Source organism: Girardinichthys multiradiatus, chromosome 1, assembly GCF_021462225.1.
Source record: "Girardinichthys multiradiatus isolate DD_20200921_A chromosome 1, DD_fGirMul_XY1, whole genome shotgun sequence".
NCBI classification, from domain to species: Eukaryota; Metazoa; Chordata; class Actinopteri; order Cyprinodontiformes; family Goodeidae; genus Girardinichthys; species Girardinichthys multiradiatus.
Window position 1 is genome coordinate 43939833 of NC_061794.1, and position 26243 is coordinate 43966075.

Consider the following 26243-nt stretch of genomic DNA (forward strand, 5'->3'; position numbering starts at 1 on the left):
TCTTAGATGTGGCTCCTAAAATCTCTTAGAACCAGGCAACAAGACCTTTTACAACCAAAAATAAGGTGACTTAAATAATTGACTGTCCACTTATGTCCATTTTCTAGAATTGTATATGCTTTCTTTAATTAGTAACACTTATGCAGGGGTCAGTAACAGCTTAAATTCGGCAACACATAATTTCAATAATGGTAATGAATGAATCAATCAATCAACTCAACCTGTCTTTCCCTGATGCTGAAACTAGTGAGTTTGGAGAGGCTTTGAAGATAAAGGCTCATCCATGCTCCCGATGGGGATGTTTCTTCAGATAACACCGAGCGATTTCTTGAAGGAAAGATGGCTTAATCTTCACTTTTCTTCCTCTAAGTGGACAGGCACTGATGCGCCAGGTTTCGATGGTCACACAGGAACTTTTTTGTCATATGTCTCAGAAGACAGTAGCTTCCACATGCTGAAGAGTTGAAGGAAACCCTGGAGGTATAAATGAGGTTGATTTAGGACTTCCAGAAGCTTGAAACTCAGAGCAATCAGTTGTTCACCGATTAAGTTCACTTGTGTTGTCTGGATAAAAAGGCCGTAGATGAAATCAGATTCTTAATTTTGAGGCGCAGTCCTTCCAGGGCACACGGGTTGATCCTCTTTTTAATGCAGCCAATCAGCTGGGCTGTGTCTCTGGTCCTCTGCTTCATCTGTAGCGTCTTTCTCCGTCCGATCTTGTTTGCTGGTCTTCTGCGAGGAAACAACGGTTTCCGAAGAAATGGTTGTGCAAGGACTTTACATATTATGATTACAATAATCACTCCTACAGCAGCAAGCAAATAAGGCCAAAGCATCATAAACAAATTGGGGATCCAACCTGCAACTACTGAAACCCCTTCCCCTATAATGTGTCCGGCTTCCTGGGCAACTGTAGTAACTACATTGCTGACTGAGTGTCCTAATGTCTCATACCAACTACAAGCATGCTGATACGCTCCTTCCCCACAATTCTTCCAGGTTTCTTTGGGTGGTTTACATGTCAGGTTGGAGTAAAAAAGATTATATCCTACCCAGTCTAAACCCTTATCTATGTTGCCAGAGCATAAGTGCTGTCTAAAAGCGTACAATTCGGCTAGAGCAATTACTGAATCGGGAATGAAAGGCACAATAACATCCGTGATGCTTTTCCTATGCCTCCGATTGTGTCCCAGTACGGCTTCAGCACAGGTCGAGCCTCCACCGAGAGATCTCCTCCAATTTTCTTCCACACAACTTCATGTGCATAGGTGTTGTACTCATTATCTTAATGTGATTGGCACAATTCAGTCCAACCTGTGAGCTCTTGACAGGGTCTGCGGGCAAGGCCTATGGTGCACTGAGTACGGGCAGTGTTACACTCCATACGCCCGGGTCTTGGGTGAACAAATCTTTCTGGCCAACTCGTCACTGAGTTTAAGATTGGAGATAGACCAGGTGTGGTTGACAAGTAGTTGGGTCGTGGAGTTGTTAATCCATGCTGGGTTTCTCTCTAGAACCTTCTTCAGTCTGGTGAAATTGGTGTTTTGGCTTTCACGAAAGAACACAGACTGGTTCTTTACGGGAGGGTATTCTGTCCAAGGCAAAAGACGTTTGGTTGGCATATTTTGAAGAACCATGAGCGACCTTAACATGGGTTAAGTTCCATGGTCCCACTCCAGCTTGGTAAAGTATAATTAACAAAAGAATAATGCTGATAAGCAAAGCAAAAATCCTAAGAAAAGTCTTTTAAACAAGACGCTTTATCCGTAATCTTTATCCATTTCCATAGCTTGGGTCGAGTAGAGGGACTTGTGTTGCCAGGGTTGTTCGGAGGCTCTACGTCTTGGGCATTAAAAGTAGCTAAATAGCTGAGAGGAATCATGTCCGAATGAGTCCTTGGCATGGTTATCCTTGGAAATAGCCTGCTAATTTCAGTTGATCTGCTTCTTCAACTCTGTTCACTTGTCCTTTTGAGCAGGGTTTGATAAATGGGTGATGTGTAAGGCAAGCCTGGCTCCAACCCTTTCCACACCCACTTCCACTGGTAGACTATCCAGCAGTCGGGTTTTATCTGTGGTCCCGCTAGGTCATGTCCATTAATGGCTCGTCTTTCTCTATAGCGTTGGTAGGCCCTACTTCTGACAGGGTGCTAACTGCCGTGTACAGAGGGTGGCCATCAAGCCTGAGCTTTACTTATCGACCGGGGCGGGCAGGAATGGTACAGTGTTGGTGTGGAGGGTTAGGATAAACTGTACTTACTTCAAAAGAAATGGGTAATTGGTTTTTGTTGAAAACATAACTGCCAGGTAGATGTTCTCTTTTCTTCACTTCTTTTGACATTGCAGGTGAAGTGGGCCAAATTACAGCTCTGGTCACTGAAACTTTACAATACATTCCTTGTAATGGTTCTTGATAATGCTGTCCCATTTCCAAATCTATTCCTCCCACCTGAAGATGGACTGAGTTGAATATCCATGGCAGGCTTTCGGGCCCTTCTGGCTAAATAGTGACCCGAGTAGTCAGCGGATCACACCCTTGGTTGCCCTGCCAAGACATTGAGTGGTAGGGGACGAAAAAGTTACTTGTGTTCAAAGGCAGGGCTTGGCATCTTCCAGCGTGGTCCGGTTGCTGCAGATCTGTCGTTCTGTGGTATTCAATATTGGAAACAAAATAACTTTCTGGAGCTGTGTAGAAAGGGGTGAAATCAACTCTGCCATCAGGATTAGTTTTATTAGACAAGCCCAGTTTTCGATATGGGACTCCTCAGGCCATTCCATGTGTTAGGCCCGACTTTTACTCTGAAATTTGTATGTGAATTTGATGGAGAACATTCATTCGTGCGAGAACTTGATGATGAACATTCTTTTTCTTTTCCTCGTCTTCTTCTTCTCTTTTGACGCCTGACAACTTTTATCCCTTTTTGCTGTTGGTCCGTCAGTTTTTGTCCTTTCTTGTCCATTTCCACTTCTGTGGCAAAGAGGGCCAAGGCCAGGAATGTGAGTGTTAATTCCTGTATGCTGCTGCAACTTCTCCATTTCCAGGGTCAACTTTTTGTTAATCTGGAATGACTGTTATTGTTGCCCTGACAGAGTATATACCTCTAAATGGGACTACAACCATTTGCACTGCCCTTTGTACTTTCTGGGTGGAGCCAGGGTCAGTGGGTGTGTCTGTCCAATGAGCCACAGTTCCTGAAATCTGTAGCACCCTATCGCGATGCCAGGTTTCAGAGGTTATGATTAACTCTCCCACCTTTTGTTTGGGTCTGGCTCCATGGCTGCCCCAGGCGTCTAAACTGGTGGTGTAGTAGTATAGCCCTGTACACCGAGCACCCCTTTCCTTGGGAGTGTCGGGTAAGTCTTCCAGGGAGAGGTCGGGATTTGCAACAACTTCTAATATTAACTGTCCCCAGGTTGTCAACTCCCAGGGCCTGAACCATCCACTTGGCTGCGCCTGTTGTTCTTCATTGTCGGGAGGTTGTTCCAGTGCAGTGCCGATACCTTCCTGACCCTGGTTTCTATACACTCAAAACACCAGGGGATGCTGTGTGGTGGTTAAAGGTGGGCGGCTTACCTGGCCAGAGGCTGGATCATATGGCCAGGGCTCCCTGATTGATGCCATCAGCAGATCTGTTGGTCCCCCATCCAGGCCATCATTCAGGTGACCCCATTCTTTGGTTCCACATAACCCTTGATAAAGTGGGGGAGCTGATGGTTGAGCTATTAATACCACACTGTCTTGGTCCTGGGTGGCCTGTCTATATGGTGCAGACCTCCCTTCATTAGGATGCGGTTTAAAGGGTCTGAGTGGATCATAAAATCGCTTTACTTGCCACCCTTCTGCTTGAACCACCTGCATCAGCCTTCGTGATCTGGCCTTTCCTCATGCAGATCCCACTGGGTCACAAAGACCACTCTGGGGAGAGTGGTGATTCGGCACGCCCCACAAATGAAGATGTCCGTTACCTTGATGGGCTTGTATGACAGTTAGTCTAACTCGTCGCCACCGGTGTTATGTAGTGGTTTATCTCGTCCTGGTCCTTCCCAGCGGACCTTGAGCTGACTTGGAGCCGTGCAGGTTGCGCAACAGTTCTTGACCTCTCGCCACCAAAACATTTCATCTTCCGTTGACAGGAATCCTTTTTTAGCAAGTTCCAATTTGTTTTCAAGGCTCTTCTTGCCCAAAGCCCTGAAGTGGTTCTTCGAATGGCAACCACCCCATGTACAGTGGCCAGTCTGATGTAGGGTAGTATGATGCTTGGTTCGCTGGCCATCTCTCTGGTTTCTGGTTATCCTTAGCTGAGAATTGGCTTGAGCTGTTCAACTCCTTGGATCCCTCTCTTCTGTAACAACACTGTGTTACAATCTAATACTTGCTTCACAATGTCAGTGGTATTGTACTTGGGTTTCACTGCTGTCGACACAGGGTGATCTTGTGCTCTCCCCCACATTTGTTGTCCCTCACGGAATGGCACCTTAGGCATTGGCTTCCCTGTTTCTCATTGGCGCTCCGCCCCACTTCTTGTGAAGAGAATGGTTGTTGGTTGAGTTCTGCTGCAGGAGAGGGTCTACTGACTCGATGTCTGTCATTCAGTGCTTGCCCTATTTCCACAGCTTTGGTGCTCCAGTCATGAGAATTAGCATTTTTTTGCTATTCAGGTTTTCACCAGACCTATTGTGCGTTCCACCACTCTGATTGCTTGGGGAGTGTATGGTGGAGAGTAAACTCTCATTACTCCATGTCTCTGGCACCAGTGGTCAACCTGTGCGTTGTGAAAATGAGTCCCATTGTCTGTTCGCAGTTCCTTAGGCACCCAAGGGAACTATAGACTTGCTCCAGCATGGCAACGACACTGCTGCCATTGGCTCTCCTTGCTGCTCTTACAGTTACATACCCTGATATTGAGTCTACTAGCACCAGGAGGTATTTCTCACCTTTCTTCCCTGTTATTCCCATGGGGCCCGCGACATCCATGCACACTGAGCCCCAGGGGATGGTGCTCTTGATGGTCAGACCTTCCAGCCGCTGCCCACAGCGTCATGCGTTGTATTGACCACATACTTCACAGTCCCGTAGTACGCGCTGGATGTGTTTTCATATAGATCCAGAGCTTCTACTCTTCCAATTCCTTACGGGTAGGCAGCACGCCTGCATGTCCTAAGGCCTCATGCATGCTCCGTACCACCTCATCCACATACTCTTCAGGGACCGCCCGTCCTTGTGGCATTTTGTCCCACTTCTCGATCCCAACAAAGACGACTTTTCTCTGTTGAACATAGCAATCCACCTCATCGTTTCCACGCCAGTGAGCCCCTTCTCGGGTATGAACCTTCTGGTGCTCTACTTCAAGCTCCAGACTCATAATCAGCTCGGCGATCATCTTCCACAGATCGTGATGGGCCACTAACTTTCCTTTGGCGCTTTCAAATCCATTCTCCTCCCAAATGGATAAGTCTTTGTTCAAGGCTTGTGCACAGTAGTGGCTGTCTGTGATTCATCAACTCCAACATTCCCTCCAGCACTGCTGTCACTTCTCCCGCCTGAGCACTACAGGGGGTTTTACCTTTCTGGCGACACCTCTCCTGACCATGCTGTTTGAGAATAAACCCCCAGTAGGCCATGTGATCCAGTCCTTTCTTCGACCCTTTAGTGTATAGGACTCACTCTTGAGGCTTTTCTTTCGCAGATGGTTCTAAGGGTGTTTTGCTGGCTGGTTATGCTGGGCCAATCTCAAGGTCGGGGTCCAGCAGGATGTCTTCTCATCTTCCCCACCTTGTATTGGTTGCTTTTGTGCTTTCCACCATCCCCTTTCTGAGATACCTGTGGACTTGGCTCTGAGTGATGACTTTAATTTGCTGACCTTGTGCTAGGTCTTTTAAGGTACTCTAGTATCTAGCAAGCACTGCTAACTCTTTTTCTTCTTGGAGTAATTTCAGAAGACAAAGTGTAACTCCACAAAGTTACCATTTTCTTTGCTCACTTTCAGCATGGAGTACTCCTCTTCACAGCTGATCTCGGCCACCAACTTTTCAGTCAAGCTCCTTGGTTCCAACCTCACAGCTTCTTGGATTGCTCTTTTGAGCTTATCCAGGTCGTTCTGGTTCAATGCAGTCCATGTCCAGTTTTCCTTTGTCACTTTTTGTTCTCCTTCTCGCTTCTTCAGACAGGCATATAATGGCTTAGCATGTTTTTGATTATTAGGGACTTGACCTCTCACATAGTTACAAAGTCCCAAAATCTTTTGTAGATCATTTTTGGATTCAGGTGGCTGGATTTGTGCCAGTACCCTTCTGAGAGTCCCAAATCTGTTGTCACTTGGAATCCTAGGTAGTTCACCTGAAACTGTCCAAACTGGCATTTTTTGAGATTCAGCTTCAGACCTGCTGCTGTGATTCTCTCCACCACTGTTTGCAGTCTCTCTATGTGCTCCTCTTCGGTGTCATCATCTATGTACACTGTAGCTCCTAGGTCACCCAAAACTTCCACTACAGCTGACTGGAACACAATAGGGGAGTTCTTGTACCCCTGAGGTAGCCTTTGCCACACATAACTATTGCCTTTGTGTGTAAATGCTGTCTTGCATTGTGATTGCTTTGTGAGTCTGAGGGAGAAAAATCCATTTGCTAGGTCAATGCAGGATTTATATTTTTTGACTCTTAATGTCTTCATTGCTCCTTCTGAATTGATTATGCTGGCCCGGTTTGCTATGGTTCTTCAATTGAGGGCCTTGAAGTTGATTACTGGCCTCCAACCTCCTCCTGCTGACTCTGGTTTCTTTACCACTTAAATGGGACTGTTAGTGATGGGATTTAGCTCTTCTCTGATGATTCCTAGAGCGCTCAATTCTTTTACTATTTTATCAATTTCTTCAATGGCATCTGGGTTTCAGGAGGTACTGTCGAACCGGTGGATGCACTCCCCCTTCTATGAGGTGCACATACTTCGGTCCCAGGTCTCCACAGTCGTTCTTGAACCGGGTCACATTTGCTGAGGTGATGATCTTCCGTAATCTCTCTTTCCCAGCCGGGGAGAAGTCGCTTTCTTTCAGCTTCTGTTCAGTTACTTCTGGCACATTTACTGCTTTGTACCACTCTTGAGCCCCCACTCAACTCTGAGTCGATCCTACTTTTACTAACCTTTACCGTAGCTGGCTCAACCTTTTGAGATAGAGAGTGACGCTCGCCCCATGGTTTGTTGAGTTCTTTCAAGTCTGTGATGGTGATGAGGTTGTATGGACCCTTCACCCAAATGATTCCTTGCCAAGTTCCATACGGCATCTCCTCTACGGTCCTGTTGGCAAATTGGACCGTAAGGTATCCTGTTGTCTTTAGGCCTCTGCGAGTCATGGATACCTCAGCCCCGATGTCGACTAGATAGGGTTCTCCTTCTACCTTCGTGTAGATTTCGTTCCCCCTCCAGTAGGCATTTTCCAGGGTGACTCGTGGCCGTGTCATCATCACTTGGCTGGGCCCCGGTCCCTGATCTGCGTGACTCGAAGAGGGCCTTCTTTTCTTCAGAGGACAGTTTGTCGTACTCTTCTCTAAGGAGAAAGGTGCCTCTCTTTTGTGGGCCTTGCGATGCTGGTGGTTCGTAAAATCTCCTTTTGCAGTTCTTTTCTTCTCTGAGGCGGCGGTCTGTTAGGGGTGTTGGCTGGAGCTTTCACACTGGTGGTTTGGCCCCTTGTCCTGCTTCTTGCTTTCTTCTTTCTACGTAAAACTGCTGCTCTAGGTCATAAGAGCAGCAGATGGACAGATGCTTGGTCCATCTGTGGAACTGTCGTACCCTGCATCGGCATTTTGGCAAAATCGATCTCTCCTCCCTTTGGATACTTCTCGGAGGGCCTTCACATATCTAGCTGGTGAGATTGTTTGCTTAAGCACATGCCACACCGGTGCAAGGCGCTGACTTCCATCCATGCGCAGTCTTGCTCTTCTGTTCTGGGAGTCTTCATCATCCATGTCTTCCAACACCAACCTCTCATAATGACTTTGAGCTGTTCCTTGTTTGTCTAAGGGATGTGCTGTTACATGGCTCAGCCGCAATTTTTTTACCTTCGTCACTTTCAGTAGCATTGGTAATCATCGGCCACGCATCTTTGATGTAATCTTCACTACTTTCTTCCGGTCTTTTCTCTCTAACTAAGGTCTTGATCTTTTTGTACTCTAGAAAAACATCAGCTTCAGGGCTGGATGCCGTGGTTTTTTTAGACATTTTTCCTATGGGCTTGCTTGTGGAGCACGGTGCTGACGGCAGTGGAGGTTCTTCCTCGGCTGACGGCTCATCAACCTGTTGCTCAATCTCTTGTGCATACTTTTATGCTGCTTTCTTTAATCTCCTTAACATCACATCATGCACAACTCCTACATAAGCGGTTCTGAACTTGCTGGTCAGGGGCTGATAAGTTGCTAGGGTGTGGTAGAATGGCATCATTAGGATGTTGGCCCATCCCCAACAGTTGCTTTTACCCTGAGTGCGACTCTGTCCTCCAGGCGGTCAGCCCATACAGCCGGGACGTGATAGTCTCTTTGTCCAGCTTCTGGTATGTATGCTTGACGCCCATAATTTGCTTGAACCGGCCCCCATGTCAGGTCTCTGGCCATTCTTTCTGAGACCCGGTAGATGTCAAATATCTCCACTGCTCTCTTTTCTCCTTTTCTCTGTCCTACATTGAGTGGCTTGTGAGGGGTTGCCGGCTGCACTGGGTTTGAAAACAGGCTTTCACTGTCATCACTCTCTGCCCCAGAGGTCTCATGTTCTGATGGTTCTTCTTCTTCTGAGCCACTGATTTCACTGTCTTCTCTTTATGGGTTCAAGTGCTCCATTTTGGAGGGACTCAGGAGCTCCTCTTTGGCTGGACTTTGTTTTCTCTTCTTTGTTTTTAAATCTGTTTTAGGAACCCGCTCTGTTTTATCTGGATCTTCCAGGCTGCAACAAGCTAGGCTATGTTCCACAGCCTGCTCGGAGGTTGAAGGGGCAGCTCCGTCTTTCTTTGCTGATTTTGGTCCTTTCTCCGGGCGGGAAGCTTGGTTGGTCTCACTCTTGTGCAGGTAGCATTTTTCATCAGGGTGTGGTTTGATTTTGTTCCCTTGTTGGATTCTTGGTATCTCTAAGTGAGGGGGATCTTTTGGCTTCTTCTCGTCCATCCTTTCTACTAACACCAACTCTCTCTTCCTCCAACTCTCATGCTGGCTGAGGGGAGTAACGATGACTATTTCGGTCAGTGAGGCATCTGTCAGCAGATTCTTGACTACGTGGTGTGCTGTTGCGACGACCACTTTTTCTGCCGACTCCCAAGGCAGGTCATGTGATCTCAGTCTAGGCATATTGCTACCCTTCTCAGGCCGTGGTTGATGGCAGCATTCAGTCCTTCTTCCAGGGCTACCCACATTTCCTGTCTGTAATCTTTCAAGTCCTCTCCCTTGTTGTAAGCGGCAATGGGAGAGTGGATGACAGCATAATAAGGGAGGTCGACCCCACTGGTCAGATGCACTTTGCTTGCTTTGTTCTGGCTCACTTGTCTTCTCAGCTCTCGAACCTCTTTTTTGTAATCTTCCCCTGCCTGGGCTCTTAACTTTTTCCTGAATTTGGTATTGCGGATCTTGAAGTTGTCATTTGTGAAAACTAACAGTTCGTCTCCCTCTATGTCCCAGGGGTCTCCGATAACCTGGTAAAGTCGAGTCCCATATTGCAAGGAAATTTGTCTTGCATCGGGTCTAGGACTTTCATCATCATGACTCTTTCTGACATCTGACTAACCTTTCTTGGCCCTTCTTCTTCGACATCTGTCTTTCTTGTCATTCTGCGTTGGTTACTGGCACTGTTCTCTTTGGCTTCTTGTTCAAATTGGAAGGTAAGGTCTCTTACTTTACTTTGTGTGGGGTCCTGCTCCTTGTGGCTTGGGGTGTTGGTCATATGTTTGAGGGTTCCCCTATGGCACTCGAGGGCTGCTGACAGGAGGGCTTCCTGACTGGTAGTCTCTTGCGGTTCTAGACTGGTCTGGGCAATCCGCTGAAGGATGTCGCCCTTCGGGCTTACAATGTAGGGGGTAATAATTGGTCCATGGCTGGGTTCAGCTTCTCTTAGGTCTTGCTCTTGTTCTGACTCGTCGCCCTCTTCTTCACTCTCTGTTTCTACCATTAAGTCATAAGTTGGTATCTCTGAGTCAGCTCTGTGGTAATTTCTTTGCTCCGGTCAGCCATACTCACTACACTCTTCAAGTACACTCATCTTGTCGTCATCTTGGATGGCTCGCATCTTTTCTTTGAACTGGGTAATTTTCTGATCTCTTGTTCATAATCTTTCAGTCTTGCAGTGGCTCTGGCAGTGGGGTTTGTGAGGTACCCATTCAATCCAGTCTCATTGGCAACCATCTTTACAATTGGGTCATATTTTTTGGATGGACTGTGCAGTGAGATCAGCTTCCCCGGTCCCCACAGTTCAAGAAACCCTGTCTACCAGTGTAACCATTGACCAATGTCTTCCTTCTTCTGGACTGCTTGGGGCATGGTATCACGACCAGTCTGAATCCATGCTTTATCTCTGAACAGTAGTATGTGTCACGCCTTTGGAGGTGGTTTGTTAGCTGACTAATCAGTGTCTCTTCTGGTTGCTCTTGGTTGAAACTGAGGAATATTTTCTTTACTGATGAAGTCCATGTTGAATATCCATCCCTACCTAGCAGCACCTCAGTAGGAAAGGGGTTTAGCTCTAACTGTGTAGATGTCGGTTGTTCTGTTTATGGGAGTGGTCCTTCAGCTCCCTGCTCCGTCAGTTCCTGCATTTCAATCTCTTCGTCCATCCCTGTCTTTGTCGTCTCGAGTTGTCCGTCTCCAAAGACTCTCGAGGTACCTTCGAGTAGGGATGGGTTCAGACTATTTGGCTACTAGCTTTACTGTCTGGGTCTGGTCAGTCTACACTCAATAAAGCCCTATCCTCACCTGCACGCTATGCAGTTACTGCAAGGGTTGTGATTGATGGCCTTATCAGTCACAGACAACCTTACTCCCTTTCAGGCTGTCGGTCCAGGGTGCTCAGGCAGACACGTCTCTCTGCTGAGCATCCTTCTTCTGGGGCATCCAGAAGTCTCGACCTTCTTCAACTGGAGGTCTGGATGACCGAGTAGCCCACAGCAGTCATCCACTCCTCGACAGTCACTTCTGTTAACGGCTGCTCATTCCCTAATATTACAACTGGCTCTTGGTATATGGGTTAGGTTAATTTTACAGACCCGGCATGAGCCCCAAGGGCGCTGTTTGAACAAGCTTGGCTAAGGCAACCTATAAAACACGGGTTGATCCTCTTTACTATTTACTATCCTTCTATTACTGAAGGCAGATTTCACATTATTCCATTATTTTAAGAACCGTAGGAAACAGCTGCACCAGTTTTTCTTGGGTTTATGAACTTTCTGCCTTCATTTCCTAGATGCGATGCCCCTCTGAGCTAAAATTTCAGTTTCTGCTTGCAGTTTCACCCTTTGGCCACTAGGGGCTATTACTGATCTGTGCAGGTTGAAACAGCGCTGTGGCATAAAACCACCTTACAGAAACTGGTGCCTTTTTAAGTTTTATTGCTTAATAAACAGTTTGAGGCAAAAACTATACTGATCATTTAAGAGCATTCAAAGTGATTCAACATCACTCTTTATTCTTCTAAAGCTTTCTGGATTCCTCCAAATGTTTGTGTTAAACAGGTCTGGTTGTTCCAGTCAAAATGTTACATTGAGAATTAGGAAAACACTCATACAGTCCAGGTTTGAGGTTAAAATGTCTTGAATGATCAGTTTCGATTTTCATGCTTTTTCAGTAAAATGAGTAAAGCCCTGAAGGAAATCTGAAAGTAGGTTTATACAGTGTCCTGAGGTGTTCAGTAATCTTATCAGGCGTAGGATTCTCACTGGGTACTCCGGCTTCCACCCACAGTCCAAAAAACTGACTATTAGGTAAATTAGTCTCTCTAAATTGCCCTTAGGTGTGAATGAGTGTGTGCGTAGTTGTTTGTCCTATATGTGTTGTGTTGCCCTGCCATGGACCAGAGACCTGTCCAGGGTGTACCCTGCCTCTCGCCTGTAGACTGCTAGATATGCACCAGTTCCCCCATGACCCACTATGGAATAAGCAGTATAGCAGATGAATGAATGAAAAAATTAATGTCTCCTACTCATTTGAATTTAAAGTAGAGTCAATGAAACCTGATATTCTGCTGTGTTCCTGTTTTACTGTGAAAAAGGAAAATAAAAGCTGAAGCTGTGCTTGATGCTCAGTCATCCAGGACATTAAAATCCAGAATGCATGTGCTGAACTCGGGAAGAAATCTAAACCGATCAAGTAGAAATCTGCAGGAATACGGACTTGGCTGAACAAAAATGCACAAATTATTGATTGTGTTTCTGTAGAGTTGCTACAGCAAAGTAAATATTGGCCACATTTGCTAATAAATAGTCCAAATGATGTCTTTATTATAATAAACATGTACATTCCCTGATAATTATGGACAGAATGATAAATTCAACAAATTTCCTTTTAAGCCGATAGTAACAAAGTAGGACTAAAGTTATTTTGTTTTTTGGATGGCACCTCAGATCAGGAGATGATTTCTGGAGCTGCAGGAACATTATATATATATATGTGTGTGTATGTGCAGCTGCCTCTACTTCCCTCTTGTTCATTAATGTTCAACGTGTTGACTCTGTTGTCTTTCTCCTCCAGGTACCAGATGGCAGCAGAGGAGGGAATTGCAGAGAGGAAAAGAACGGTAGGTGGCGCTGTTGGTGGCGAGCTTTATTTTTTATCTGCACACAGATTCAGTGTCTCACAGCTTTCTGCCTCTGTGTTGGAGTAAAAGTATCAAAGCTACAACCGCAGTAAATAAAAATATGAATGATCCTCTTACTTCTGCTGAAGTCACAACCAACAGCAGTGTAGCTTCAGAAGCAGCTGAGAATGTTCAACAACCTCCTAAAAGCTTTTTGTCGTAATGGGAGACCTCTCTTCCTAGATGTTCAAGGGGTAAAATCTGAAAGCAGCCATGTTTTGAGACGACTCGCATCTGTACTGTAGTTTTATACATAACAATAGGTTGTCGTTTTATATTTTTTATTGAAGGGTTTTCATTATAGACATACAAACATCCCAAAGTTGCCAATGGGAAAACCAACAAAAAAAAAACTCACCCCATATTAATAAACGAACCCAGTCCACACTGTCATTTAAATACTATACAAAACAGTATACACTGCTGCCAAACAATAGTAACTAAAGCAAGAGGAGATGCACAAAAGACCAAGTTACTGATAGGAGTCCTCACATAGGCTGTAAAAACTGCCGGCATGTGCACCACAGATAAACTTTGTGTCTGCTGCTAACACACACACACTCACACTCTCAGCAGTCACTCAGTGCTCACCTGGAAGGAAAGCTGCTCTTTCTGCATAAATTATCCAAAGTTTGCCTGTGAAATGGTTGTTAATCTTTTGTTTATCCCGTTAGATGCCTATGTGAGCTTCACTTCCTTTTAGTCGATCATGTAAAAAAAATGGCATCATTTAGTACAAAGCTCTCAAATGTGATCTGCACTCGTGAACACTGACTGTGGTAATGAGATGTAGATAAAGACTGATAGAATGAGTTAATGGAAGTAGCTATAATGAGCTTTCTTTTTGTGGTGTCTGGACTCAGCCTTAAAGATTAAGTAATGCACTCCCTCATCTTGGGTTGCCTGAAGTTCAGCTGCTTCTCATTCACAGGAGAATGAGAAGCTACCTGGATGCTTCCAGTCTGAAGGTTTTTTAGGGTATGTCTTTTGCCATGGAGAACCCAGCAGATCCAGAACTTGCTGGAGGAACTACGCACATAGCTTCTTGGTCACACTTTACCTACGAAAACATGGCAGCTGAATGTGTGCAGTTGGTATCTGGCACCAATGTGCCACAGATCAGCAGCATATCAGTTTAGTCCTGTAAACTGTGAGGTTGGGCCATGGCCTTTTATTATGGATTAGATTTAGTCCATCACATCTAATTGGATTGAGAACAGGGGAATTTGGAGGCCAACCCAACACCTGAAACTTGTTGTGCTCCTCAAAATCTTCTTGAATGAACTTTATTTTCTAGCAGGATGCATCACTCAGCCTCTGCTGACCTCCCTTCTTCTCCTTCTTCTCTGAGGTCCCATGTGTTCTCCTGGTATGTGAAACATCTTACCATCCATGTGATGTAAAAGAAAACATGAATCTTTAAAGCAGGCTAACTGCTTCTATTGGGCCAGTTCTGATGCTAATGTGCCCCTATATGTGTTTTCAGCAGTGGACAGGGGTCAATGTGTCAGCACTCTTAATTGGTCTGTGGCTGTGCAGATCCATGCACACAAGCTACACTGACACCTTTCTGTCAGAACCAACATTAAGTTCTGCCAATGGTTTGAGCTACAGTAGCTCATCTGATGGATCGGACCACAATAACCCTGCTGCCAGTTCACCTTTGTTTTTGTTTTTTGGACCAATTTGGATAAAAACACAACATGGAAGCTTCAGTTTAGGAGATGCTCCAACCCAACCGTCTAGCCAACGCAATATGACCCTTATCAGACTGAATCATATCTTTACACAGTCTTTACACATTTTTGTGCTTGTAACACATCAACTTTCAGTTGGAAATATACTACCCACTATAAGGTGTCTTGGTTTGTATATATTCCTTCTGGAGTGCCATTAGAGAGATGAATTTCTGGGTTTTCCTTCTGGAGCTGTTACCCTGATCTCTAAGACGATGGATAGAAGGACATTTTCTCACATTGCTCCACTATGGTGGACATGTCTTCTAACATTATATGGTGATTAAGCAGCAGCCATAGCAGTGGGGGTAATTTGCTTATTACTAACTCAGGATGAAACGCTCATGAACACGTTTGGAAGGTTCTCAACAATTTTGGGACAGTTTCAGGTCCTTCCTCATGTCAGACATGTCTCATTTGTTTTATATGTTTAGGTTTGGTGATGTTAGGCATTGCTTACAGGTCCTTCTCAAAATATTAGCATATTGTGATAAAGTTCATTATTTTCCATAATGTCATGATGAAAATTTAACATTCATATATTTTAGATTCATTGCACACTAACTGAAATATTTCAGGTCTTTTATTGTCTTAATATGGATGATTTTGGCATACAGCTCATGAAAACCCAAAATTCCTATCTCACAAAATTAGCATATTTCATCCAACCAATAAAAGAAAAGTGTTTTTAATACAAAAAACGTCAACCTTCAAATAATCATGTACAGTTATGCACTCAATACTTGGTCGGGAATCCTTTGGCAGAAATGACTGCTTCAATGCGGCGTGGCATGGAGGCAATCAGCCTGTGGCACTGCTGAGGTCTTATGGAGGCCCAGGATGCTTCGATAGCGGCCTTTAGCTCATCCAGAGTGTTGGGTCTTGAGTCTCTCAACGTTCTCTTCACAATATCCCACAGATTCTCCATGGGGTTCAGGTCAGGAGAGTTGGCAGGCCAATTGAGCACAGTGATACCATGGTCAGTAAACCATTTACCAGTGGTTTTGGCACTGTGAGCAGGTGCCAGGTCGTGCTGAAAAATGAAATCTTCATCTCCATAAAGCTTTTCAGCAGATGTAAGCATGAAGTGCTCAACAATCTCCTGATAGCTAGCTGCATTGACCCTGCCCTTGATAAAACACAGTGGACCAACACCAGCAGCTGACACGGCACCCCAGACCATCACTGACTGTGGGTACTTGACACTGGACTTCTGGCATTTTGGCATTTCCTTCTCCCCAGTCTTCCTCCAGACTCTGGCACCTTGATTTCTGAATGACATGCAGAATTTGCTTTCATCCGAAAAAAGTACTTTGGACCACTGAGCAACAGTCCAGTGCTGCTTCTCTGTAGCCCAGGTCAGGCGCTTCTGCCGCTGTTTCTGGTTCAAAAGTGGCTTGACCTGGGGAATGCGGCACCTGTAGCCCATTTCTTGCACACGCCTGTGCACGGTGGCTCTGGATGTTTCTACTCCAGACTCAGTCCACTGCTTCCGCAGGTCCCCCAAGGTCTGGAATCGGCCCTTCTCCAGAATCTTCCTCAGGGTCCGGTCACCTCTACTCGTTGTGCAGCGTTTTCTGCCACACTTTTTCCTTCCCACAGACTTCCCACTGAGGTGCCTTGATACAGCACTCTGGGAACAGCCTATTCGTTCAGAAATTTCTTTCTGTGTCTTACCCTCTTGCTTGAGGGTGTCAATAGTGGCCTTCTGGACAGCAGTCAGGTCGGCAGTCTTACCCATGATTGGGGTTTTGAGTGATGAACCAGGCTGGGAGTTTTAAAGGCCTCAGGAATCTTTTGCAGGTGTTTAGAGTTAACTCGTTGATTCAGATGATTAGGTTCATAGCTCGTTTAGAGACCCTTTTAATGATATGCTAATTTTGTGAGATAGGAATTTTGGGTTTTCATGAGCTGTATGCCAAAATCATCCGTATTAAGACAATAAAAGACATGAAATATTTCAGTTAGTGTGCAATGAATCTAAAATATATGAATGTTAAATTTCCATCATGAAATTATGGAAAATAATGAACTTTATCACAATATGCTAATATTTTGAGAAGGACCTGTATATTGAGCTCATCTTGTCTGCTACTGTCTGATCACTGGACTGAGTTTCTATTGGAGTCTGAAGGAGTCGCATGAGACAAGATATTTACTTTATTTAGCAGAATTTGGTTATTTTTAAAAAAAATAAAATATTATAAAGCTGCAGGATTTCTTGTACAAACTGACTAATCTCACAGCACCCCATGTATTTTAAGAGGCCTTAACAATATCTAAATGGAAGGGTTTGGGTGCAGATGTTTATGTATCCTACAGTAATCATTGTGGTGCTTAACTTGAAGTTCACATTAGCTTTCTGTCATCTCTCCTACCCTTGGTGGTTAGAGGAAAGTCTGAAGGTGTTATGTTTAAATCCAATCCTTAGAATAAACACCAGCTTTACAAAGAGGCTCACAGAAAGATTGCCATACGTCCAGATTCTTCCTGTCTGCTCTTCTTGGAGTTCTTTTGTTTTTGTTACCCTCCCTCCCAGGTTTCCAGTGTTCCCTTTACCTTTTTCCTCATTTCCTGCACTTTTTTTCCCTCCTCTGTCTTTTCCTCACTGACTCTCTGTTTCTGATTTTCTCTCTCCCTCCCCTGCCTTCACCTCCCCCGCATTTCAGTTTCCTTCCTTGCGTGTTGTAGGGGGTGGGCGAGTTACTTCATGCTGCTTCATTCTGATCATTTCTCAAGTCTTTCACATCTGGGACAGCTTGTGGCGTTTTCACCCTGCAAACACGGCAGTACACACATTCACACAACCGTGAATCGACAACTGAACAGCTGGAGCATCCGCATCACTCACAGGTTTTTATACATCTCAAATTTTCATTTTCCAAAAACTTTTCTGTAACTTTTATGTCTTTTTAATCTTCCGGCTGCAAAGTTGTACTTTTGCATGCTGAGCAGCTCACAACTTTTTTCATTTGGCTTTAGTTTGTGGTTTTTGTTTCCTCTTCACGTCTTTTTCTCTTCTGCAGAAACCTGCCACTTTGTTTGCTCACACTCTGATATGTGGTTGACTAAAGTTTTAACTAGCTAAAGGGCTGCTATCTTGCTGGTTTTAGAGAATCAGGTGGTAAAACTCTTAACATTGATTGAAATTTTGGAACATACTGAACCCTGAATCAAAGAGCAGCCTGGATTCCTCTCTACAAAGGTTTGTCTGATAATAAGTCATGATGGACCGTTTTGTTTGTTTAGCTGGAAGAGAAAAATGAGCGACTGCTGCGCTGCCTCCTTGATCTGTTTGAATACGTATGCATCTGAAAGTTATCCTTTAATGCTGCACAGCTGTAATTTGTGGACATGAAACTGCAGCCGATATCGGCTGCAGTGTCATTTGTTCATTGTTGATCTCCACATCTACAGCCAGAACCTCTTTAGAAGACTGCCTTAAACAATGTCCATTTTAAGATGCAAGAATATATTAAGAGGAAACTATGGAGACCCTATTTGGAAGGGAGTAGAGGTGCCTTTTTAACATTATTTTCTGCCTGATCATTGCACACTGCTGCAGCTTTTAATGGCATCCAGGTGAACAGGAGAGTTAAAAATGCCAATAAAAGAAATCACAAGCCTGTTTAAGATATTTAATCACACTTAATGTACAACCCACATTTTGCCACATTGCAACACAACTTCAGTGAATTTGATTGGGATTTAAAGTGATTAGACTAACGTGATGGTGCAGAACTGTGAAGGCCTAAACTGACAGGCTGAGCAAGGAGACCATTGATCAGAAAAACATCCAAGAGGCTCATAGTAATTCTGGAGGGGTTGCAGAGATCCACACCTCAGATGGGACTGTCGACAGGACAACTATTGGTCATGCACTCCACAAATTTGGTCTTTTATGGAAGAATGGCAAGAAGAAATCATTTTTTTTAAAGGTCATTAGAAGAAGTCAAGGGTAACATGGCAAACATGGGAGAAGGTGCTCTAGTCAGATGTGACCAAACCTAAACTTTTTGAATTGCATGCGCAATGCTGTATGGTGGAAAGTGAATGCTTCACATCATCCTGAACACACCATCCCTACAGTAGAGCATGGTAGTGGTAGCATCATGCAGTGGGGATGCCTTTCTTCAGAAGGGGCAGAGAAGCTGGTCAGAGTTGATTGGAAATATGGTTGGAGCTAAATATAGGACGATCCTGGAAGAAAATCTGTTAGACTGCAAAAATCTTGAGACTGGGGCAGAGGTTCATCTTCCAGCAGGACGATGACCTTAAAGACACAGTTAGCAGAACAATGGCAATTCTGTGAAAGTAGCTGTTCACAGTCTCGAAGCCCTACTGCAGGAGCCCAAAAGGCTTTAGAGCGGGTTTATAAATTATCTTATCAATCTGTTTACGCTCGACTTGCTCTCACAAAACATGTCTTAGCATGATCTCAGGTTTGTACAAGAGATGCACGTTCATATTAAACATTCTTCCACTATGAATGATGGAGTTTGCGGGTGTGAAAAGAAGGGGGGGCTAAGATGTGTGACAAGTTACAACCGGAGGGTCATTTTTACCTCATTTGCGACATTTATTTGATCATCTGATGGAAAACTTTGATGTAAAGTTGTCTTTTTACACTTTACAATTTAAATATTCATCCAATAAAAAAAAATAACCGCTATTGAATGAGGAGCTGTGAAGTTTGTTTCTCATTAAACCTTCCTCATTTTATTTTTGTGTGCTTTGGGCTTTAGGCAAAACCAACATTTTTCCACTGTGATTTACTATAGCTGACTGATCTCAGAATTAGACTTGTGCAGGTATTTGTTTCAGGGTTGGAAATTAGTCTAATTCTATAACCCAGAACAGTCAGCTGTTAAAGTAGTTTTGTATTTGCGGTTCTAGACACCAGATTGGTGCACATTGAATACTCTGCTTACCTTTTGAATTCAAATGTTGTACAGTAAATTGATCTGATTTAAAATAGATCTTTTGTGCTGTCTGCAGGTTGTAGAACCTCTTCCGTCGTCATTGTCTGGCGGAAATCTGAGCATCTTAAAGAAACATTGGGAGCAGCAACAATCATCCAACCACAGAGCCCCACCTCGCAACCCCACTGTCACTCGGAGCCTAAGCAATTCATCCCCACTCCCTAAACCTGCACCTTCATCTCTTATCCAGACCCAAACTAAGATCCTGAGAGCTGCAAAATCCTCTCTGGACCACAATACAGTGCTAGAGGCGCGGGTTCATTCTGAGACCAGAACCAACCAGTTGACGGAGGAGCCTGAAGACATGATGGAGATGGAGGCAAAGCCCAGTAAAGATTTGGAGGGGGAGGGTGCAGCAGCAGCTGAGGTGTCTGACATCGAGAAGCCCAGTGTTCCCATCAACAGTCTGAAGATGATGTTTGAGAGAGGAGAAAGCCCTGATAATGTAAGTCTGCACCCCGTCCTACTAATGTATTAAGGTAAACCAATCAAAAACTCTTTACTTCTTGTCAGAACAAGATTCTACGTATTATACAGATGATATGATGCATATCTGGCTTTCTAACAGGAAATACAAGAGTTAACAGGACATGATTGAACGGAGTCTGTAATGTCAGTTTCACCTGAAACTGAACTAAAAATAGTTTGACTTATTAAGAATCAGCTTGTTCTCTCTGAGGTCGGCTTGCTCCCGCGCCCTCTTGCTTTTGGTCACATGGTGCAGCCTCACTGCTTACCCCTCTGCTTAAACATGCGCACACACACACACACACACACACACACACACACACACACTCTCAGCTGACAGCCAGCATCTCCTTCACGCTCCCTCAGGCTGCTAATTGTTCATTGTTGAGCATAAAAATGGAGGAATTTTACCATCCAGTCATATGTTTGCTTTAAGGAGTGTAAGCGTTCTTCTACTAGATACGACCTAATACAGACCAACAAAAACAAACTTCCTACTGATGTTTTCCTGTTTTCTCCTTTCTGTATTTTTTTTTCCACAATCACTTAAATATATATACAGTTTGAGCTGCAGCCCATTGATGGAATAAAGCTTAAATTAAGTAATCAGAACTGTGCATGCTCACATGTACGTCCATCTCCAGGCCCATCCATCTACAGTCAGTTCTGTCATTTATATGCTGAATTTCTTTCTAGGATATTTACTATCAATTAAAAAAGCTAATTAGTCACTTAGGTGTTAAATACCATTGTCCAGAGATGAGTTGTCAGGATGTCTTCAGCAACAAGTTAGACTTGTTTATTCACATAAGAGGAGCATCTACCAGGTATTTTAAAGAGAGAATGACCCAAAGACTCAGAGTTGGTTGTACCTGAGGGCAGTTTGAATAGTAAGTGTCCTGAAGATAAAAGCAGATTGTGGGTTAGGATGGATTTCCATTAACAGATCCATTTCTGTGGAAGAATGTCATGAAGTAAGGATTGGTGGTCTTTAGGTTTGATCTTTTCAGACAGTACTTTAACCTCTGAAATCACTTCTTTTTTTTCTCCGGACCACACCGACCTACTTGTGAAAGCTTTTGAAGCATTAGATGGGTACACGCTGCAGGGACTTGGAGGCTTTTTGCTAAATTTCTCTTTAGGACTCCATGAGAAGAAATACAAGAATCCAGCTCAGCATGTAAGATTTACACAATAGCCTTCACTGTATGTCCAAAGCCTCTTGCTGCTCTGTTGATCTACTCTTCAGAGGGCAGATGATGTAATGCTGCAGGCTCATGACTTTAGACAGCTGATCTGTGCTCGGAGCCTCTTCAGACCATTTTCCTCCCCCTCCAAAGGCCATAAAAGCCCCACCACCATCAATCATTCCTGAGCCCGTCTCCCACTTCGTCAATCTCAGCCCTGTTTTTTCTCTAACCCTCCCTCCCATCTCTCCGCATCATCAAAGACCTCATTGATCTTCTGCTTGTGGTAGCACCAAACGCGCAGCTTAATAAACTTTGAGCTTCTTCTGTTCCACTGAGGTTGCGGTTTTCAGTGAAACTTTAACAACTGGTCGACTTGTGTTTTTGCGTTGCCGTGTTGTCTTACATATTTGATCACCCTACCGGATAATGAATAGATTTCAGTTTTTTGAGCATTTGACCTGAAAGGAGGCGTTGGTTGAACCAGTATGGAGACTGGTCCAGTTGAACATGCCAAGTTGCCTTCCAGCATCCTCCCTTGGTTTCACTTTGATAAAGTTTAATTCCCGTTGCTCTGATTTAGTGTTGACCTAAGTTTGAGTTTCCCAACAGTTTAATCCTCCCAGTGGAACTTGATAATACTGAATAAAACTCTTGGTTGTTATTCCAAAGCAGTTTAAAGTGAGGAGCCCAGGCTCTTCTGTATACCATCTAAACCAAAGGTTTAGATGGTATAAAAATTAGAATTTCATTAAAGTTCAATATTTACTGTCACTCATTTCAGAAAGTGTGACACTCTGTAGTGAATCTATATAAGATACGAGTTTCAGAGTGTCAGAAAATTAGAATCTTGTGAAAAAGTTAAATATTGCAAATTCATGGTGTCCCACCCTAATCAGCTAATTAATTCAAGACACCTGCAAGCGTTTCCTAGGCCTCTAAATAGTCTCTCGGTCTGGGTCAGTAGGGAAAGACTGCAGACTGGACAGATGTCCAGAAGACAGTCATTGACACCCTCCACAATTAAGGGAAACCATAGCTAAAGAAGCTGGTTGTTCAGAGTGCTGCATCCAAGCATAAACAGAAAGTTGAGTCGCAGGAGAAAGTGTGGTAGGAAAAGGTGCACCAGCAAGAGGGACAACCACAGAATGAAATGATTGTCGAGCAAAATCCATTCAAGAAATGAGGGAAGCTTCATAAGGAGTGGACTGAGGCTGGTGTCAGCACATGTAGACCCACAACGCACAGACGAATCCTATCCTGAACCAGAGACAATGTCAAAGCATGGTCATTGACCACAGGTTGCCCAGGTCAATGACCACCTCCTTTTGTTTTCGGCAATTATTCTGCTTTTGTGTTTGCCTTGAAGCAGTTTAGCTCTAGACAGATTTTAAATTTGAGCTTCACCTCTCTCTCAAATTACAAGCTAGTATTCCTTAAACCTTTCCATGTTTTTTTTTTACTTTAAAGTGACAAAATTCAATGCATTTTATTGGGATTTAAAGATTGAAAGACCAATAGGAAGTATTGCATAGTTGTAAGGATGAAGGAAAATGACCCAAATAACATTTAAAGTGTGGCATGCAGGCATGTCTTGTCCAGCTTTGCACATCAAGAGGCTGACATTTATGCCCATTCTCCTTTGCAGAATAGCTTAAACTCTGTCAGATTGGATGGAGAACACCTGTGATCATCCATCTTTATATATTTTCAAGTCTTGCAATTTTAAATTTGAATTTATGTCTGGACTTTGACTAGACCATTTTAGCACTTGGTTGTGCTATGATCTAAACTACATGCTGCAAGTTTAAGGTGAACCTCCACCCCAGTCTAAAGCATTTTACAGCCTCCAAAATGTTTTGTTCTAGGGTTGCCTCGTATCTCTATTTATCTTCCCATCAACTCTGACCTGCTTCTCCATGGAATAAAAGCATCCCCACAGCATGATACTGCCACCACCATGTTTCACTGCGGAGATGGTGTGTTCAGGATGGTGTGCAGCAAGGAGTGCATGACTAATGGATGTTTTGTTGACAGATTTTCTTCTGGTCGTTCTCCAGAGCTGCCATGGCTCTCTTTTCTGCTTCTGATTAATTCTGTTTCTGCCGAACACTTTCCATGTTCAGATGATGGATTCAACAGAGCTCTATGATCTTAAAAGCTCGGGATGCTGTTTTACAACTTCACCCTACTTTCATTAAGGAGGCCAACAGCTGTAACGTAAATTACAGAACAGCGGACTAATTAGGAGACTTCTGAAGGCAACTACTTTCACTGGATTTTATTTAGAGGTATCAGAATTAGGGGACTGAATAAAAACACATCAAGCTCTTTTTTTTTGTTTGTTTTTTACTGAAAACCATCGATCATTTTCCTTCCAAATTATGTGCTGATTTATTTTGCTTTATAACAGAGAATCCCAGTAAAATACGAGAAGTTCAAGGGATATGAATGTGTGTGCAAGGCATGGTGCTGCAACAATCCTGAAAAATATGAGCAAGGCTGAGGGTGGGTGGTGTGCATGGATATATGAGACAGTATTTGCTCTGTGACCTTGGCACACTAGGCTGCTGCAAACTGAGTGATGACTAAAAAACCAGGGAGATGTTAAGGGATGAAGTCATGAAGGATCTTCTGGTTCCAAGTTTGACCCCAGCGATAACTGGTTCCTGCTGGTGCTCTCACATTTAATGTGAAGCAACTCCTTTGATGATACTCCGCTTTCAGCTGAACGTAATGGGTCCCTGTAAGCATGCTGACAGGAACATTTAGCTCCGCTGTGACGGAGAACAGTCTTACAGAGCAGCTCAGATGGCTTTAGACCCTTAGTCGGCTCTTATCTGTCTCCTCCGGTTCTCTCTCTCAGCGTGGAGTCAGCAGACGCCCTGAAATTAATTGACCCCCATCTCTCCTCCCCCTCTATTACTCCCGCATTTGCACCCTGCACCAGCTGCTCCTCCACCATCCTCCTGTCCCACATCACTCCCTCTGTTTGCTCGTCGCTTCACTCTGAGGTTGGGAGCTGTGACGGTTTTATTTTAAAGGTTAAATAACCCCCCACCCGTGTAACATCACAGCAGCCTTCATCTTTCCTCCTGGTGTCGTCCCTACCTATGCTCAGCCACACCCTCTTATAAACAGCCCCCCTACCACAGGAACACCTGCTCCCTCTCGCCCCTTCCTCCCAGTCTGTCCCTCCTCCTCCTTCCCTAAAACCTTCTCCAGAGACAGACCCTACCCACATCTGCTCTGTCAGAGCCACAGAGTGCTTCTTCCCACTGCTGAGCTGCCGGTGTCGCCTTCATACATGAAATCAACCCCCCCCAGAGCTGCCTTCACCTCGGGCTCCTCGCTGTCTTATCATCTGCTTTGTCTTCACTGAAGGTAGCTATGGTGTTTCACTGACAGGTTCATGTGTTTGTAGCTCTTTGTTTGGCCGCTGGCTTCACTGCAGTTTGCACTTTTGCTGTTTCTGCCTGTTTTTTGTTGGATGTTGTAGCTGAAAGAAGCCGTTCATGCACGTCTGGCTGTAAAGTTCCTGCAATGAACCGACGAGTCACAGGCCTCTTTATGGACTTTATTAGTAGCTCTATTCAGCTCCGTTCAAACACAGTTGGTCTTTATCTGGGAATGTTAATGTGTCTGCAGACTGTAAACTGATGCTCAAGGTTCCTTCTTCCCCTTGTTTTTGTTGTGGTAAGGCTCAGAGTAAAGGATGGTGTATTGTTTGAGGTAAAAAGTATATTTATGTGAGGTGGGGAACTGTCTGTCTGAAAGCTTTAATGGTATCCAGATTAGGAGCAGATCCTTTGTCTGGCCTCCAGAGATGGTGCCTGGCTGCATCTGCTTGTTTATACTGACCCCATGTGTTTACCCCTCCTTAATTCATGAATGCATGCAAGCCAGTATTGGACACCCTCCAGCTCCCCCACAATCAGCTCCACCCCGGTTCTTAAAGAGATAATCCATTCTCTGGAGTGTATCCATTGTTCTGGTGTTATCTTTACTGCGCTTTGTCTTCGTTTAATACTTACTTTAGCTTTGTTGTTGGTTCATAGTGAAAACATGTTATTCATGTGTTTTAATAAATGTTGTGACATCTGCTGGCCTTCAGTGACGTAGTTTTAAGTTTATTGATATTGAAAACATATTGTATCTCAAGGTACTCTTTTAGATAAATTTGTCCAATTCAGTTCAAGTAGCAGCAGCTGTCCTTCATCCTTAGTGTGCAGGTGGCAACTGTAAAGAGGAACTATTTCCTTTCTAACAGGAAGACACCTCAAGCAGAACCATGTTTGGTAAAAGCAACCATCTGCTTCAAAAGGGGAGAGGAGTCAAGAACACACAAAAAAATTGTCCTGGCCAGGAGTACTTTCTATGTGAAAGAGGGGGAAGAAACAGGGTCCCAAACGGTAAAGACCACATTAGATCTAACAATAGCTTCACCCAAGTCAGATGTGGCTAAACACAGGGCACTGGATCAGGAGCACTTTCTATGAAAGAAAAGCTGGACAAAAATGAACAAAGTTAATAACAGCAGTAGTTCTTAATTTCCCTGTCCAGGGAAGGGCCAGCTAAACATAATGCCAGACAAACATTCCCTTTTTTCTTCCAACAATAAAAAGTAAACTAAGTGCACAAAGTTCATGGCAGCAATAGGTCAGTCAGTTTCTCCGGCCAGTACAGAGTCATAAAGAAACCCTTAAGCACCGGGCTTGGAGCACTTTCTATTCAAAAGAAAAATGGTAAAGATTGAAGAAAAAACACAGAAGCCCTGAGTGAGGATTACTTTCTATGGGAAAGAAAAAAGCAAGTGCATGAAGTTGATGGCCGCAATAGCTCAGTCCGTCACTCTGTCCAGGAAAGAGACATTCACTGTACCAGGAATACTTTCTTTGGGACATAAAACTAGAGGACACCAAGTAAATATGATATTGTCTTGCAGCTGGAGAACCACCATCATCACTTTCAAGGCCTTGTCCACAAGAAAAGTTTTTAATCGTTTCTGAATGGTTTCTCTCAAACAGCATTTGTTTCCAGAAATGTCTTTACAATCC

General features: G+C 44.1%; 1 protein-coding gene across 2 annotated transcripts in view; it reads left to right on the top strand.

The window, feature by feature from the left end:
- The window catches only part of lima1a (LIM domain and actin binding 1a), a 46544-nt gene that overhangs the window by 10548 nt on the left and 9753 nt on the right, over positions 1–26243 (top strand). For both annotated transcript variants that reach the window (XM_047375944.1, XM_047375951.1), the window contains exons 3-4: positions 12708–12753; positions 19548–19976. In XM_047375944.1, coding sequence (XP_047231900.1) covers positions 12708–12753; positions 19548–19976 — 475 coding nt within the window. The remainder of the gene's footprint in view (positions 1–12707; positions 12754–19547; positions 19977–26243) is intronic.